This window comes from Hyperolius riggenbachi, chromosome 9 (genome assembly GCF_040937935.1).
Source record: "Hyperolius riggenbachi isolate aHypRig1 chromosome 9, aHypRig1.pri, whole genome shotgun sequence".
Lineage (NCBI taxonomy): Eukaryota > Metazoa > Chordata > Amphibia > Anura > Hyperoliidae > Hyperolius > Hyperolius riggenbachi.
The window spans coordinates 39,627,715-39,642,488 of record NC_090654.1 but is presented as its reverse complement, the minus strand read 5'-3'; the positions used below and the strand labels follow the sequence as shown (position 1 = coordinate 39,642,488).

Below are 14,774 nucleotides of genomic sequence, written 5' to 3'. Positions count from 1 at the left end.
ACTATGCTAGCTATATTGGGCACTATGCTAGCTATATTGGGCACTATACAAGCTATAATGGGGCACTATAATAGCTATAATGGGGCACTATAATAGCTATAATGGGGCACTATAATAGCTATAATGGGGCACTATACTAGCTATAATGGGGCACTATATTAGCTATAATGGGGCACTATACTAGCTATAATGGGGCACTATAATAGCTATAATGGGGCACTATACTAGCTATAATGGGGCACTATACTAGCTATACTGAGCACTATACTAGCTAAACTGGGGCACTTCACTAGCTATACTGAGCACTATACTAGTTATACTGAGCACTATACTAGCTATACTGAGCACTATACTAGCTATACTGAGCACTATACTAGCTATACTGAGCACTATACTAGCTATACTGAGCACTATACTAGCTATAATGAGCACTATAATGAGCACTATACTAGCTATAATGAGCACTATACTAGCTATAATGAGCACTATACTAGCTATAATGAGCACTATAATGAGCACTATACTAGTTATACTGAGCACTATACTAGCTATAATGAGCACTATACTAGCTATAATGAGCACTATACTAGCTATACTGAGCACTATACTAGCTATACTGGGGCATTTTACTAGCTATACTGAGCACTACCTACCTATACTGGGCACTATACTAGCTATACTGGGACATACTGGGGGGATCACGCGGCCAGCGTTTCATGAGGGTCAATCATTTTTTCCTGTTTTTTGGGGTAAAAGTGGGGGGGTCGGCTTACATGCGGGTCGGCTTGCTTGCGAGTATATACGGTACATCATTCTGCATCAACAAATTATTTGCATCTCATTAACAATCCCTACTTTGAAGGAAAGTGAATTGAGTCAGTCTGGTATGTGCTGGACAGTGGATTGTACATTAGGGAAGAAGGCAAGCACAGTGTACAAGCAGTAAAGTGCTATCAGTGGTAGAATTAGATTGGTATTCTGTCAGATGGCTAAAATCGGCTGGTATCCTGATGCTTAGATATTGATAGTTTAACTGACCCACCCTATTTTTCGGCATATTAGACGCTCCGGACTAGAAGATGCACCTAAGTTTAGAGGGCAAAAACCAGGGAAAAAAATATACTAAACCTGGTGCGTCAATGGTGCAGGAGTGTCTTTTAGATGTTCTCCCCCAATTATTGTGTCCCCCTTGTACCTAATTTGTCCCCTCTGCTCCCCTCTTCTGCCTCGTGTCCTCGTCTCCCCCTGAATAAATGAAAGCAGTGGCAACACGGTTCACCTAATTCACCTGAGCCCACAAAGATCAGAGACCTCTCCTCTCCCTCACTGCTCCCCTAGTGCGGGGTTTTAATGATGACATTGTGGTGGGTCAGCTGTTCGTTTTGGTGGGCGTTCGTTAGTCGGGGACTCCCTGTGTTTGGCATATAAGATGCAGTGACCGTTTCTCCTCTCTTTAGGGGAGAAAAGGTGTCTTCTATGCCAAAAAATATAGTAACTCTGATCTGATATTGTGCGTTACATAGTTTGGTTGAAAAAAAAATTGATCAAGTTCAACCATGAAAATTAAAAAAATTAAAAATTTAGGTCCGTTCCTCTCCAGCACCCTTACGTATCCTAGTTGATCCAGGGGAAGGCTAGAAACCCTTACAAGGCTTGATAAATTAACCTTTAAGGCTTTGTTCACATTGCGTTCGGCCCACGTGTCCGTCTGCGGTGGGCTTTTTTTCCCGCGATTTTCTGCGCGTTCACTTGTTTTTGTGGGCGTTATTGTAAGCGCTATTGCAGAGTTCTTCCGTCTTTTTATCCGGAAAAAAATCTGGGAAAAATTAATACAATGTGTTTTTTCCTTTAACCTCCTTGGCGGTTTTCCCGACCTGAGCTCGGGGTAGAAAAAAGAAGCTGCTAGCGGTGATCCCGAGCTCAGGTCGGGGTAGGGAGTGCAGCGCTTTAACTGCAAATGTGGAGTCCTGCGCGCGATCGTGCTGCACAGCGGGACTCCAGCCTCTCTCCCCGGCAGTGTGGGGTCTTTCCCTGGACGCCGGGATCCCCATGTCCCCGCTATTCCGGGGACCCGGCAGCCAATCGGAGCGGCGGTGGCGGCGTGACTTCATCGGGGGCGGGGCTAATATTTAAAACTAACTTCTCTATATTAGAGAAGTATAGAGAAGTTCGTTTATATGTATATTAGCGCCATCCAGTGGACAAAGTGAAAACTGCAGCGATGGAGCCCAGGAAGGTGAAATTTTTTTATTTATTTTTTTTTTTTATTCTGCTGCAGATCTCCCTGCCAGAATGATTTTTTTTTTTTTCAGGTTTTAGAGTCTGAAAGAGTGGAAAAAAAATTGCACCTCTTTTAGACCCTAAAATCTGGAAAGAATCAGAACGGCAAGGGGGTTAAACGCTCACACAATTGCTTGCCAAAGCGATTTGGTGAGCGTTTTGCGGTTTTCCTATACTTTCCATTGAGGCAAAATGCCTCAAAAATGACCCTAGCATAGCTTTTCAAAGCGGAACTTAAACAATCCGCTCGGATACAAACTCAGAGAATCATTGCACAAACGCTTTCAGGGCGATTTTGAAAATCGCCTGCGCTTAAAATTTTACAAAAACGTCTCTGTGAGCAAGGCCTCCGTGGGCATAACTATTTATTTATTTGTTGTATTTATAAAGCGCCAACGTATTACGCAGCGCTGGACATTAGTTCAGGTTACATACAATATTTAGGGGTGACATACAGCAATATGACAATACAGGAATACAAGAAAAACCACATCACGCAGCACAGTATAAGTACAAGGTAATGCTTAGTCAGTCACTGGATGGAGCATGGAGATTAGGCAAGTTAGGTTCACTCAGATGCTAGCATGGGTACACAGTAATGGAGGTGCATGATCAGGTAGGACACAAAAGGAGAAGGACCCTGCCCAAAGGCTTACAACCTAGAGGGAGAGGTAGAGACACGAGAGGTAGGGGAGCAGAGTTTAGCTTCGGGTTTAGAGCACTTGTGAGGGGTGGTAGGCCAGAATAAAAAGGAGAGCTTTGAGGGCCTTCTTGAAGATGTTGGAGGGGGCTGCCCTAAAGGGTGGAGGTAGGGAGTTCCATAGTGTTGGAGCAGTTCTTGAGAAGTCCTGGAGGCGTGCATGGGACTGGGTGATGCGGGCGGCGGTCAGGCGAAGTTCATTCGAGGAGCGGAGTGAACGGCTAGGTGTGTACCTCTGAGTAAGATCGGAAATGTAGGTTGGGCAGGTTTTGTGGACAGATTTGTAGGTCAGACACAGTATCTTAATTCTGATTCTGGACTGGATAGGAAGCCAGTGGAGGGAGGAGTGGATAATTCTGGCTGCCGCATTCATGATGGATTGCAGTGGGGCTATTCGGGTCATAGGGAGACCAGACAGAAGGGCATTGCAGTAGTCAAGGCGGGAAATTATGAGGGTATGGATGAGTTTGGTGCTGGCAGAGGTCAGGAAAGGGTGCATCTTGCAGATGTTACGGAGGTGGAAGTTGCAGGGCTTTGTGAGGTTTTGGATGAGGGGAGTGAAGGAGAGTGCAGAGTACAGGGATGGCTGGGGTGGGAAGATCATAAATTACGATTTGTCTAGGTTTAGTTTCAGGAACTTAGCGGACATCCAGGAGGAGATGGCTGATAGGCACCGGTATATATTGAAATAAAGTGAGGTATATTGAATAGTGAGCTATAGTAGTGCAGCTATAGTAGTGATTAAACGAAGATTACATTTTTCCTACTCAGGAATGACCAAGATGGCAAAAATGATAGATGACCGTCAGCAGGAGTTGACCCATCAGGAACATCGAGTCATGCTTGTCAATTCCATGAACACTGTGAAGGATTTGCTTCCAGTCTTGATTTCCGGTAGGTAAATCTTGAATTTGTATTGGAGTACAGACCCAGAGTTTCTCTTTGTGCACTTTATGCACATTGAAATCTGCATGACTAATCTGTATATATTTCTTTTGTTTTGAAAGCTATGAAAATCTTTGTGACAACCAAGAACTCCCGTAGTCAAGGCATTGAAGAAGCTCTTAAAAATCGTAACTTTACAGTGGATAAGATGAGTGCAGAAATTAATGAAATAATAAGGGTCCTACAGCTTACATCTTGGGATGAAGACGCCTGGGCAAGCAAGGTGAGGTGTTTAACATGGTGGAGAAGCAAGTTTTCCTTTTATGGATCTTTTTATCCTACAAAAAGTGATCTCCGCACTGCTAAAGTACTCCTGTTCTGGTTATAACGTTATGAAAGTAGCATAAGACAAATCCAGGTGGTTTGCTTTTTTTGGATAAATGTCAAGTAGGGAGGACAGATATTGTCCTGCAGTGTGCGGGAGGCGAGGGTGAGGAATGCGGTTGCCTAGCCGCTGCCTTTATTCTGATGCGTTCAATGACAATGGTCTAATAAAGGGGCATCTGATTGCCTGGCATTCTGTCAGTCTTTCACTATAGTTTTGGGGTGAAGAGTGCAGAAAATCACTAACTATGGTAGCAATATTTAGAATGTGAGCCTCTTTGATGGGCAATAAGTAGAGTAAACTATTTAGTATTCCCTTAACAGTGCTGTATAATGTGTTGGCACTAAAAAAAAAATTGAAAATTATGAAAATATTTTTTCGAAATATTCTGACTGAGCATCACTGGCAGTCTTAAAGCGGATCCGAGATGAAAAACTAACTATAACAAGTAACTTGTCTATATATCTTATCTAAAGTTTAGCAAATCTAGCTGCAAACAGCTTTAATAGAATATAATTATTTCTTCCTGTGATACAATGACAGCAGCCATGTTGTTTGTAAACATTACACAGAGGCAGACTTATCTGCATCTTGAGCAAAAAAAACCTAATCCCCCCCTCCTCCCCTCTGCCTCTGAAATCTCTGGCTAGTAATACCTCCCCCTCCTCCTGCCCAGACTGAGCTCCCATAAGCCCTTGCTACTGTCTGAAAGTGCCTTGGCTCTCTGAAAACCTGTGGGCGTGGCTTGTTTAGTTTATAGGGAATTAGAGTATTAAAACGAAAACAAAAAAGTATTTGGCTTGAGGAATGCCCTATAAAAAATAGTAAAGGAACACAATTATGCAATGAGTAAAAGGTCATCTCGGATCCACTTTAAAGTGCCTATGAAGTAAATATTTATATTGCGGTATTTATAAAATAAAAGAGCAAGGACTTGAATAAAATAGTTTTATATATTGTTTTTACAACCTGCCATACCATGAACAAATCAATGTAGTAAAAAGTGATGGCACATTGCCCACTCCCCTTAGAAGAAACCGTGTCCACTCCAGTGTGGGCATCAAAGCAGGCTACATTGTGATCAGAAAGCACAGTCCTGTTTGATAGAAAGAAACATTTACTCTTACATTAAAAAGCCATAGGGAGGAAATTTAACACTTTGACAGCTAAGGTGGGATGACTACTGCTATTCATTGCTTAATATGACAGTACGTATATTCTTACGAACTGCCAGCCCCCCCGTACCGTCTTCTGACATTTAACTTGCATTAGGTTTTTCTCGGTTTTCCTGCTCCCTGCCACACTCTTCATCTTGCTTAGTAATGCATGAACAAGAATAAACTGTATTCAGCTTCATGTGTTTTTGTTCCAATAAAGTTTTTTTTTTATTTATTTTTTTTTTACTTGGAGTCATAAAGATGATACATGACTGTGTAAATGAACATTAAAGAGAAGCATGATCAGTAACAGTAGTAACATTGCGAACAAAGGACTATTTATGCCATCACTTGAATAACAAAGTTATGGCGCAAAAAGTTACAATAGCATACCATTCCTCTCAAATCTAATAAACGGGGATCATAAAGAAACGTGAGAAAAGTGAGAAAACAGAAAAGAATGGCTACATAAAAGACTAGTAGGAGAGAATGGGGAAAAAGCCCAAAAAAGAAATGGGGGGAGATATGAGAAGGAAAGGGGTGATAAACTTAGAAGCTAGACCAGCCTCAAGGGCAGCCTCCTAAAGGCAAATGCGTTTATTCACCGATACTTTGCTGGTAGCGAAATGAGTCCTTGAAATCCTTCCAAAGTGCGAATTTTGATGTATGTATCAAGTTTTTCTCTGGAGGGGAGAACAGCCTCCTTCCAATTCTCTGGAAATTACGTTTTTTTTTCTTTCCTAGAAGTAGGGGCAGAAAGCTGAAGTAATATTTAGTAATTATGCAAACTGTTTCTTAATAAGTGGAAATGTGCATACAGACTTCAGGTCCCCTTTAAGAATGAAACAAGTATAAAACTTTCTCCCTGCAGTAAATTTATTGTCTGAAATGACACTTTGACTTTCTTAGTGTCTGCCGTTGCACAGTAAGGTCTCATTTTCACACTGTTTCTCTTTATTTCTTGTATGTTCTGGTGTATAGAAGGTAAGATGCGTGCAGCAGAAGCAGCATGTCCTGTTATCCTGTTAACCTCAGAGTGCTGTGCTTTGTGTTTCTGTTCTCTAATGATTTTGAGTGCACTACAAATGGCCATTATCTAATGTTATTGATCTGCCTTGAAAACAGTATGTTGCTGCCTGAATTTGATGGCTTCAGTGTGTAGTCTCAGAATAAAGTAGTGCTGCAAGTACGCGCACACAAATGGCCTGCTGATGTTTTCATTGTCAAAACATATATTACATGTCTCAAGTTCTGTAATTTCAGCACAGCAATCCCCTCCAGTGCCTGCCTGGCATAGTAGGGTGGTTGTCTGTCACCTCCGTATTCACTGTCCCTTTAACCCACTTCATTCAGTCCCACAAAAGAATTCCTATGTAAACACTGGTACTCATGAGACCTCCTCACCCCCCCCCCCCCCAAGGCTGTGGAGTCGAAGAGTTGGAGCAATTTTGGGTACCTGGTGTCAGGGAGGGAAGCACAGACTCAAAATAAATTTAACCCTTTTCCTGCCAAGCTCGAACTACATACGTTGTTGCTAGAAACGGTTCCAAGTGCCAGCAACGTACCTAGTACGTTAATTTTCAACCCCCCCTCCCCCCCCGCTGGAAGCTGTGGGGAGGGGGCCGACATAATTCCTCCCACCCTCCACATGCCTCCACCCCCCCCCCCTCTCCGCCTCCCTGAACTGTAGGAGCTGTGGTTGGGGTGTAATTACTCACCTGATCGCTCACTTCCTGCCGCATGTCCCCCGCTGGCAGCCGCCTCCTCTCTGCTTCCTGTATGACGCATAGAAGTGCGCTGCATGGAAACTAGCCCTTAGTCATTGAGGCGGTTATACAAAACTGGGTGTGAATAAAACTGGGGCAAACGTGGCGCATTAGCTCATTGCAGCAATATCCTTGCTTCAGTTAACATGAAATGTGGCTCCCCTTCGCAACTGCTTCACTTTTGTTGTTCTTCTCTTGGCACGCCTTTAGGTAAATTGCCACCACTTCATGTGTAGAATATATTGTGCATAGTCGTACGCTTATAAAACATTAGCCACCACTGTTTCTTGAACCCGTAGCCATGGGTTAGGAAACCAAAAGAAACCGGTGCATTTTATGAATAATTTTTACCTTGACTAATCTAGTATGGATTAATACATGTATAAAAAGACAACCATCTTAATATAGAGTTATCATAGAAGGTAGCCAGTGATGTTAGTGGTATGCATTTACCTGCTCAAAAATATTATTTTTTTTCTGAACTGATAGATACAGCAACCTTATTGTTTCTTTGAAAAATGTGACTGAAGTGCATTTGTGACTTGAGATATGTGCTTATTTTCATTAATATGTATTGCTGCAAATCCTCTTAATCCGTGGATGACCAAATCTGATACTTATATTGTCTTTGCCTGTTTGCGCATGAGAATCTTGTTTTTATTTTAAACTGTGGTGTATGAGAATCATTTGTAGATATGAAGCTATTTGGGGCAATTTCTATAGGGTTTGTATCGCGTAGACTAAAACCTGGTACACATAACTAAATTTAACTCCTCCAAGTAGTTTGAGAGCTACACTTACTGGATCTGACCATAGTATTCAAAATCTGTTGGACCTTGCGCTACATGGAGTTGGTAAAATTGGCCAATCAAATTTGGATGCGCGTCCTTTGCTTAAGTATTATGTTAATCTTTTCCGCTCTAAATAAAATGAGCAGTCATGATTGGTAAACTATCCTTGCTAAACTGCACTGCTGGCAAGTTTGTCCTTTGTTTTATTTTTGTTATCTCTGCAGACCTCTATTTTAACTTTATTTACATTATTAAATGCGGGTTTCATTTTCAGATTTAGTTACACGACTCTTTGCAGTTGTGGATCTAAATCTCCAGACTGAAAACCCATCCAGCCAGCAGCGCGGGCAGAACATTGCTAAAGCAAAAACTTAATACTGACAAGCGTACATCAATCTCTACAGTGGCTGGTGTATACATACAACTTTAAAGAACTAATACTGTAAGAAATCTATCTCTATCGCTAATAATCAAGGTATAACCGTACCAAAGCATAATCCGATAATATCGTGATAAAGCACCTCATCTGAGAATAAACTGATTAAAAAAGCAGTATAACAGATAAAAACCAAACCATGTGGATTATTGCTGATGAAACAAAAGGAAGACCGATACCGGGAGCCCGCTTTGGTGTAATATTGTTTGGACTGTTGGATATATCAAATGCTGAAAATATACTCACAAGGACTCATTTGAGTTATCTTTTTATACAAATATACCTATCTAACAACCTTTTTGGGAGCCTCCAGCACCAGTTCAATATAAACAAACCATGTGGTCTTGCAATCAACCCAGATCTTAGATCCCCTGTAGACTCGCCTAAAGGGCAAAAAGATGTATCAATGAATGGCAAAGATTAACATGAACCACCCCGTGCACATGCTAAATGGCTAATCTACTGGTCCAATTATCAAGAATTAGGGTATCATTGCCTACCTCTGTACTCAAACCATTGTTTCTTTTTATAGCATTTTTGACATAGTGTGCGTGAATAGAAGCTACACAAAGGGTCTTTTTGAATTTGAAGTTCAGCTCTAAACCTAATACTTATAATACACATGAGTTAACTTGACTGCACTGACAATTTGTCTTGTTCAGTTTTGCACTACAGTATTTGGGCTTTAATTAGCATAAGATTGATATTAAGATAAGGAAGATTAAGAACTTCCGTACAGTTTTTCTTTTTGTGGCCTATGTTTTATGCTATCTTTGGAAGTTGGAAAGGTTAAAAGGAACCCAAGGTGACAGGGATGTGGAGGCTGTCATATTTTCTTGTAAACAATGCTAGTTGCTTGGCAGACCTGTTTACTTTATAGCATAAGTAGTGTCAGAACCCTGGAACAAGCATATGGCTAATCCAGTAAAACCGGAGTAAGAGCACCTGATCTGCTGCATGCATTTTTAGGATCTATGGCTACAAGTATTAAGCCCCATCTACATGATAAGATTCTTTGTGCGATTCGATTACGATTCTATTTACTATCCAATCAAATCCGACATGTCCGATCGGGATTCAATTCGATTTGCCATTGTTTTGCAATTGCAAGTCAAATTGAATCGAATCCCGATCGGACATGTCGGATTTTATTGGATCGTAAACAGAATCGTAATCTAATCGCACAAAGAATCTTATCGTGTAGATTGGGCTTTAGAGACTTAGGCTCAGAAGGACTGCCAGGCAACTGGCATGGTTTAAAAGGAAATAAATATGGTATCCTCCATATCCCTCTCACCTCGGGGTTCTCTTTAAAGAGACAGTGAAGCAAAAAAAATAATTATGATATAATTGGTTGTACAGTACGGATAATTACTAGAACGTTGGTAGCAAAGAAAACATTCTCATTTTTATTTTGTTATATAGATATATATTTTTTTTTTTTTAGAACATTGCATCATTCTCTAATATTTGCAGTTTACACACTACTCAGCATTCTAAATGATTTTACTGAGCAGGCCAATGAACTTTTGAACTGTCCTCTAGAGAGAAAAAGAAAACCGTGACTGACTGTTGAAATAACAAGCTTCAGAAGACAGAGCTCTCTGTGACTTTGAAAGTTGTGGAGCTCAATGGCTCTTTTGCATAGATAACTGGAGTTTCTTAACTCTTCCTGTACTGGAAACAATATTAGACTTATGTCTCTGCTCCTAATGTTTTATTTCTTAGCTGTACTACACATACAAATCATATCATAATTTTTTTTCTGCTTCAGTGTCTTAAGGTCCACCATAGAGCATATGAATTAGCTGCTAAGAGAAATTTGCAATACTTATGTGACCTAGACTTTGAGGCTTTCAGGGCTGGCTTCAGTTCTGTATATATGCATGCTGGCTCTACTTGCCTGCATTTTTACTTGTGCCAACAGTTAAAAACGTAGAACATGAGCTCTGCTTCATTGTACCTTATGGGAAACTTCATACAAATAAAGACTTGGCACCAGTTCTCAATTAGCATTTTTGATGGCCATGCATTATATGCATTGAAGCTGGATGCAAGTTTTGAGAGAATTGAGGAATATAGGATTTAAGTTGACAATTCAATTTTAACATTTCTTCAATGCTTGTCGAGCATTATTAACCAAGCAACTTTCTGCTTTGCCTTTTTTTTTCATCTATAGGTTGAGAGCATGTAAAGAGTGTTTGTTCTTTAGTTTGAATTAATGATCGCATTTATTGCTGCACGCATGGGTTTTAAAGTTGTAACTATGCATGGTTTCCTAAAGATAGCGGAATAGAGAACTAGACCGTGGTGTGATATCTCACAGTAATGTGTGAAAGCACTAGTGAGTTATGTGCATTAAAGCTTACCATGCAGACTGCTAAATACACAGATGACATACAGAAGGTCAAGATATGAAATCTCTCTTCTGCTCTTTTAATGCAATGCAGATAGTTCAGCAACCAAGACAACCAGCTACTCCTATCCCCATTTGTTTATCATCTATGTAGCTGAAAAATAACCTGTCCAATCTGCAAGAGCTTTGGCTAGTGTAGATTAGTACATGACCAATGAGCTGATCTTTCCGCTCATTAATCAAGCTACCATTGTGCTTTGTACTCCATTTCTGTCACCTTATGCTAGGTACACACGGTAAGATTATCAGTATGATTTTATGTCCCTATCGTTTTTTCCGCCTCGATTCTGTGCTCGATTCTCTTATCTTCGCTCTTTTTTTTAAATCTTTTTTTCCCATTCACTTCTATGAGAAATCAAGCGCAGGATCGATCAGGAGTAATATCGGACATGAGGGATTTTATCAATCAGATCCATCTATTGCACGGAAAATCGTACCGTGTGTACCCAGCATAAGATCATCACTATGGCCATAGTTTTCAGAATGGGGAGAGATTATGGGAGAGTTTGAGAGATCTACAATAAGGGATACTCCGCAATGATGGCCTTTCATGAAGGGGTACATGCTGAGAAGCACTGAGCTAGATTATGTATACTCTGTATATGGCTGTGGTTAAATGCTTTACAGGGCTGATCCTGTCCTAAATAATATGTAAAGCACCTGTATAGAGCACATTACCAGAAGCAGATAGCAAACAGATCAGGTGCTCATACTAACTATTTATGAAAATGATGATCTTCTTTTTTATTATTATTACAACTTTAGTATTATTCATGTTTGGCTGGAGTTCAGCTTTAATATCCATGTAATACCTTTTGGGCCGGTTCACACTGCATGGATGTAAAGCTGATACATGGAAAAAAAACAGATCGAACAGATTAGTTTTTATTGGGCATTGGTTTTTCATCCATGACCCTCTGTTCCGCTACACGTGCAGTCATTGTGATGCATCCCTCAATCCAGAAAAATCGCTTCCTTCCCTAACTTGGGATATGTTGAGCGGAAAGGACCGAATGGATACATTTCAACAGAGCAATGTAAAGGGATCCTATTGATTAACATAGGACCCATTCACATCTGTTAGGATCTGGTCTGTTAAGGTTGGCTAAACATAGTTTTTATTGGCAGTGTGAACTGGCTCCGAACTTCAGTCGTGAAGAGCTGAGGTCCTCATATGTATGTGGCACAGTTCATATTAATTGAGGGGACTGAATCAGGTAAGGTGTGGATCATCGACTAGAACCTATTTATCAATTTCTCAGTTCATACTAAGTAAACACTAGCATGGATTTAGCCCCCAAGGACTAGAGTTTGACATCCAGCTTTACTAGAATCTAAAGTCAAATAGCCCATGTAGCTCTTCATATAAGATCTTGAGTGTAGCTGGCATCCATGAACACCTTTTCCTTTATTGATGCCAGAGGCTGCAGTTAAACTGGATTGTGAGTAGCTTTTTGCTAGCGATTTCTCCTTGGTGACAACTTGACATATTCCAGCCTAAAATTCCTACATTCAGATGCTTGCTGCAGTCTTTAGCTAGTGCAAGTCCATCAGGCGTGGGAAAATGTCACTGTGAGAAGTGCATTGCTAAATGTCCATTCTTAAAAATATGTTCCACTTTATACATTGATAGGACACGGAAGCTATGAAGAGAGCACTTGCACTAATTGACTCAAAGATGGGCCAGGCAAAGGGTTGGCTGAGAGATCCAAATGCTCCTCCAGGTAAGTGGTGTATGAAGTGGTTTGATCAGCATATGATTTTGATAGATATGATAGATATTTTGTGGATAATGTAGTAAATTATCTTTAAACCAAGGTGGTTTTTTGTCTCACAAATGTTTACATCAAATGGACATCATTAGAGACTTGTTTTTTTCTTCTGTGGAAAAAGGAAATGGTTTCTTTTGACCCATTTCAGAAAAATAGTTTTTGTGAAAATTAGTGCTTTTGATGTATGAGCTTACTGGTTTAAGCCTTGAGTCAAGACTCACTAAGCTTTATCAAACACTTTATCAAACGTTTGATAATTTACCTCATGGATAAAGTCTAATTTTGAATTCACTAAAGTGTTATAGATTTATCAAATGTTTTTTATCGATAAAATGTTCAAAAAATCTAAAACACCGTAGTGAATTCATAATTAGATGTTACCCATGAGGTAAATTATCAAACGTTTGATAAAGTGTTTGATAAAGCTTAGTGAATTGAGGCCAATGACACATTTTCATTAATTGACAATGTAGTGTTTTGCATATTCCATAGCTCTCCTTTTTGCAATAAATCTTTTTAACATTCCAGACTGGCTGAGTCGTGTAGCTTAACCCTCCTGGCGGTTTGTCAAAATCCGCCAGGGGGCAGCAAATAGGTTTTTTTTTTTTAAATTTTTTTCATGTAGCGAGACGAGGTCTCGCTACATGATAGCTGCTGCTCAGTGGCATCCCCCCAGCCCCTCCGATCGCCGCCGGCGATCGGAGATCAAGAGATTCCGTTCAAAGAACGGGATCTCCTGGAGGGCTTCCCCCCGTCGCCATGGCGACGGGGTGGGATGACGTCACCGACGTTGTGACGTCAAAGGGGACTCCGATCCACCCCACAGCGCTGCCTGGCACTGACTGGCCAGGCAGCGCACGGGGTGTGTGGGGGGGGGGGGGGCGGCTGCGGCGACGCGTATAGCGGCGGATCAGCGGGTAGCGGCGGCGATCGGACACTGCACGCAGCTAGCAAAGTGCTAGCTGCGTGCAGCAAAAAAAAAATTATGCAAATCGGCCCAGCGGGGCCTGAGCGGTGCCTCCCGGCGGCATAGCCCGTGCTCAGCACGGGCTTACCGCCAGGGAGGTTAAGGTTCTTGCTGTGATGACGGGGCAAAAGGTTACAGTCTTGTCTGCTATCATATGCAAGAAATGGGATGGAGGAAATGGGAGGTCTCTCCCTATGAGAATAGGTTGCTCAACTTGTCCCACCTGGTCTCGGCTGATATGTTCAATTAACTCTTTGTGGCCAGAATTGCAGATACACCACAATCTCATAGTAACATAAGTACCAACAGTGTTTGTCTTTCTTAATAGACTGCAATTGAGCAGGACCAACACAACAATCAGTCTACTTTGAAAATGTTTAAATATTATATAAAAAAAAAAACATGGGATATCTAAAAAAGTCATTTTAGGAGTAGGAGCACAGGCAGAAGCGCATGACTGGCTGAGACTGGCCAGATTGCCTGCGGCAAGAACAAGATAACTGAGCAGCCGGAGAGGATGGCGATAGAGCCCACACACCTCATGGGGCTGGGAGAAATCCCCAGGTAAGTATAAATACACTGATATTTCACCTCTTGAGGACCATGGGCTTAAACCCCCCTAGTGACCAGGCCTATTTTGTTCAAAATCGGTCACTGCAGCTTTAAGGCCAAGCTGCAGGGCCGCACAACACAGCACACAAGTGATCCCCCCCCCCCTTTTTTGTCTGTCTCCACCAACAGAGCTCTCTATTGGTGGGGTCTGATCGCCCTGCAGTATTTGTTTGTTTTTTAAATAAATATTTGTTGTTTTTTTTTTTTATTAAATTTGTGTATTTTTTTAATATATATTTTTTCCTTCTGTCCCTCCCACCCCCCAGGCAGCCAATAACGGCGATCGGCTGTCATAGGCTTCAGCCTATGAGTGCCAATCGCTCTCTTGTCCCCCAGGGGGACAGCCGTGTCACACGGCTGTCCCCAGTACAGCAATTGCTGCAGATCGCAGCGCTGTGCAATAAAATTAAGCGGCAGTTTCACATTTAGTCTCCCGAGCGGCGATAGCCGGTCGGAGACTGAAGTAGGAGCTCCGCTCCGCCCACCAAGCAGGAGATGCGCACGCAGCCTGCGCGCGACCTCCTGCAAATGCAAGCCCCAGGACTTTATGCCAATCGGCGTTAGACGGTCCTAAAGCTGCCGCCGCGGCCACACCCATCGGCGTGAC

The 14,774-nt window shown here is 41.6% G+C and overlaps 1 protein-coding gene across 1 annotated transcript in view; it reads left to right on the top strand.

Annotated features, from left to right (window-relative positions):
• VCL (vinculin) overlaps window positions 1-14,774 on the top strand; it is a 127,906-nt gene that overhangs the window by 78,958 nt on the left and 34,174 nt on the right. The window contains exons 5-7 of the mRNA XM_068254812.1: window positions 3,752-3,874; window positions 3,988-4,148; window positions 12,450-12,540. Coding sequence (XP_068110913.1) covers window positions 3,752-3,874; window positions 3,988-4,148; window positions 12,450-12,540 — 375 coding nt within the window. The remainder of the gene's footprint in view (window positions 1-3,751; window positions 3,875-3,987; window positions 4,149-12,449; window positions 12,541-14,774) is intronic.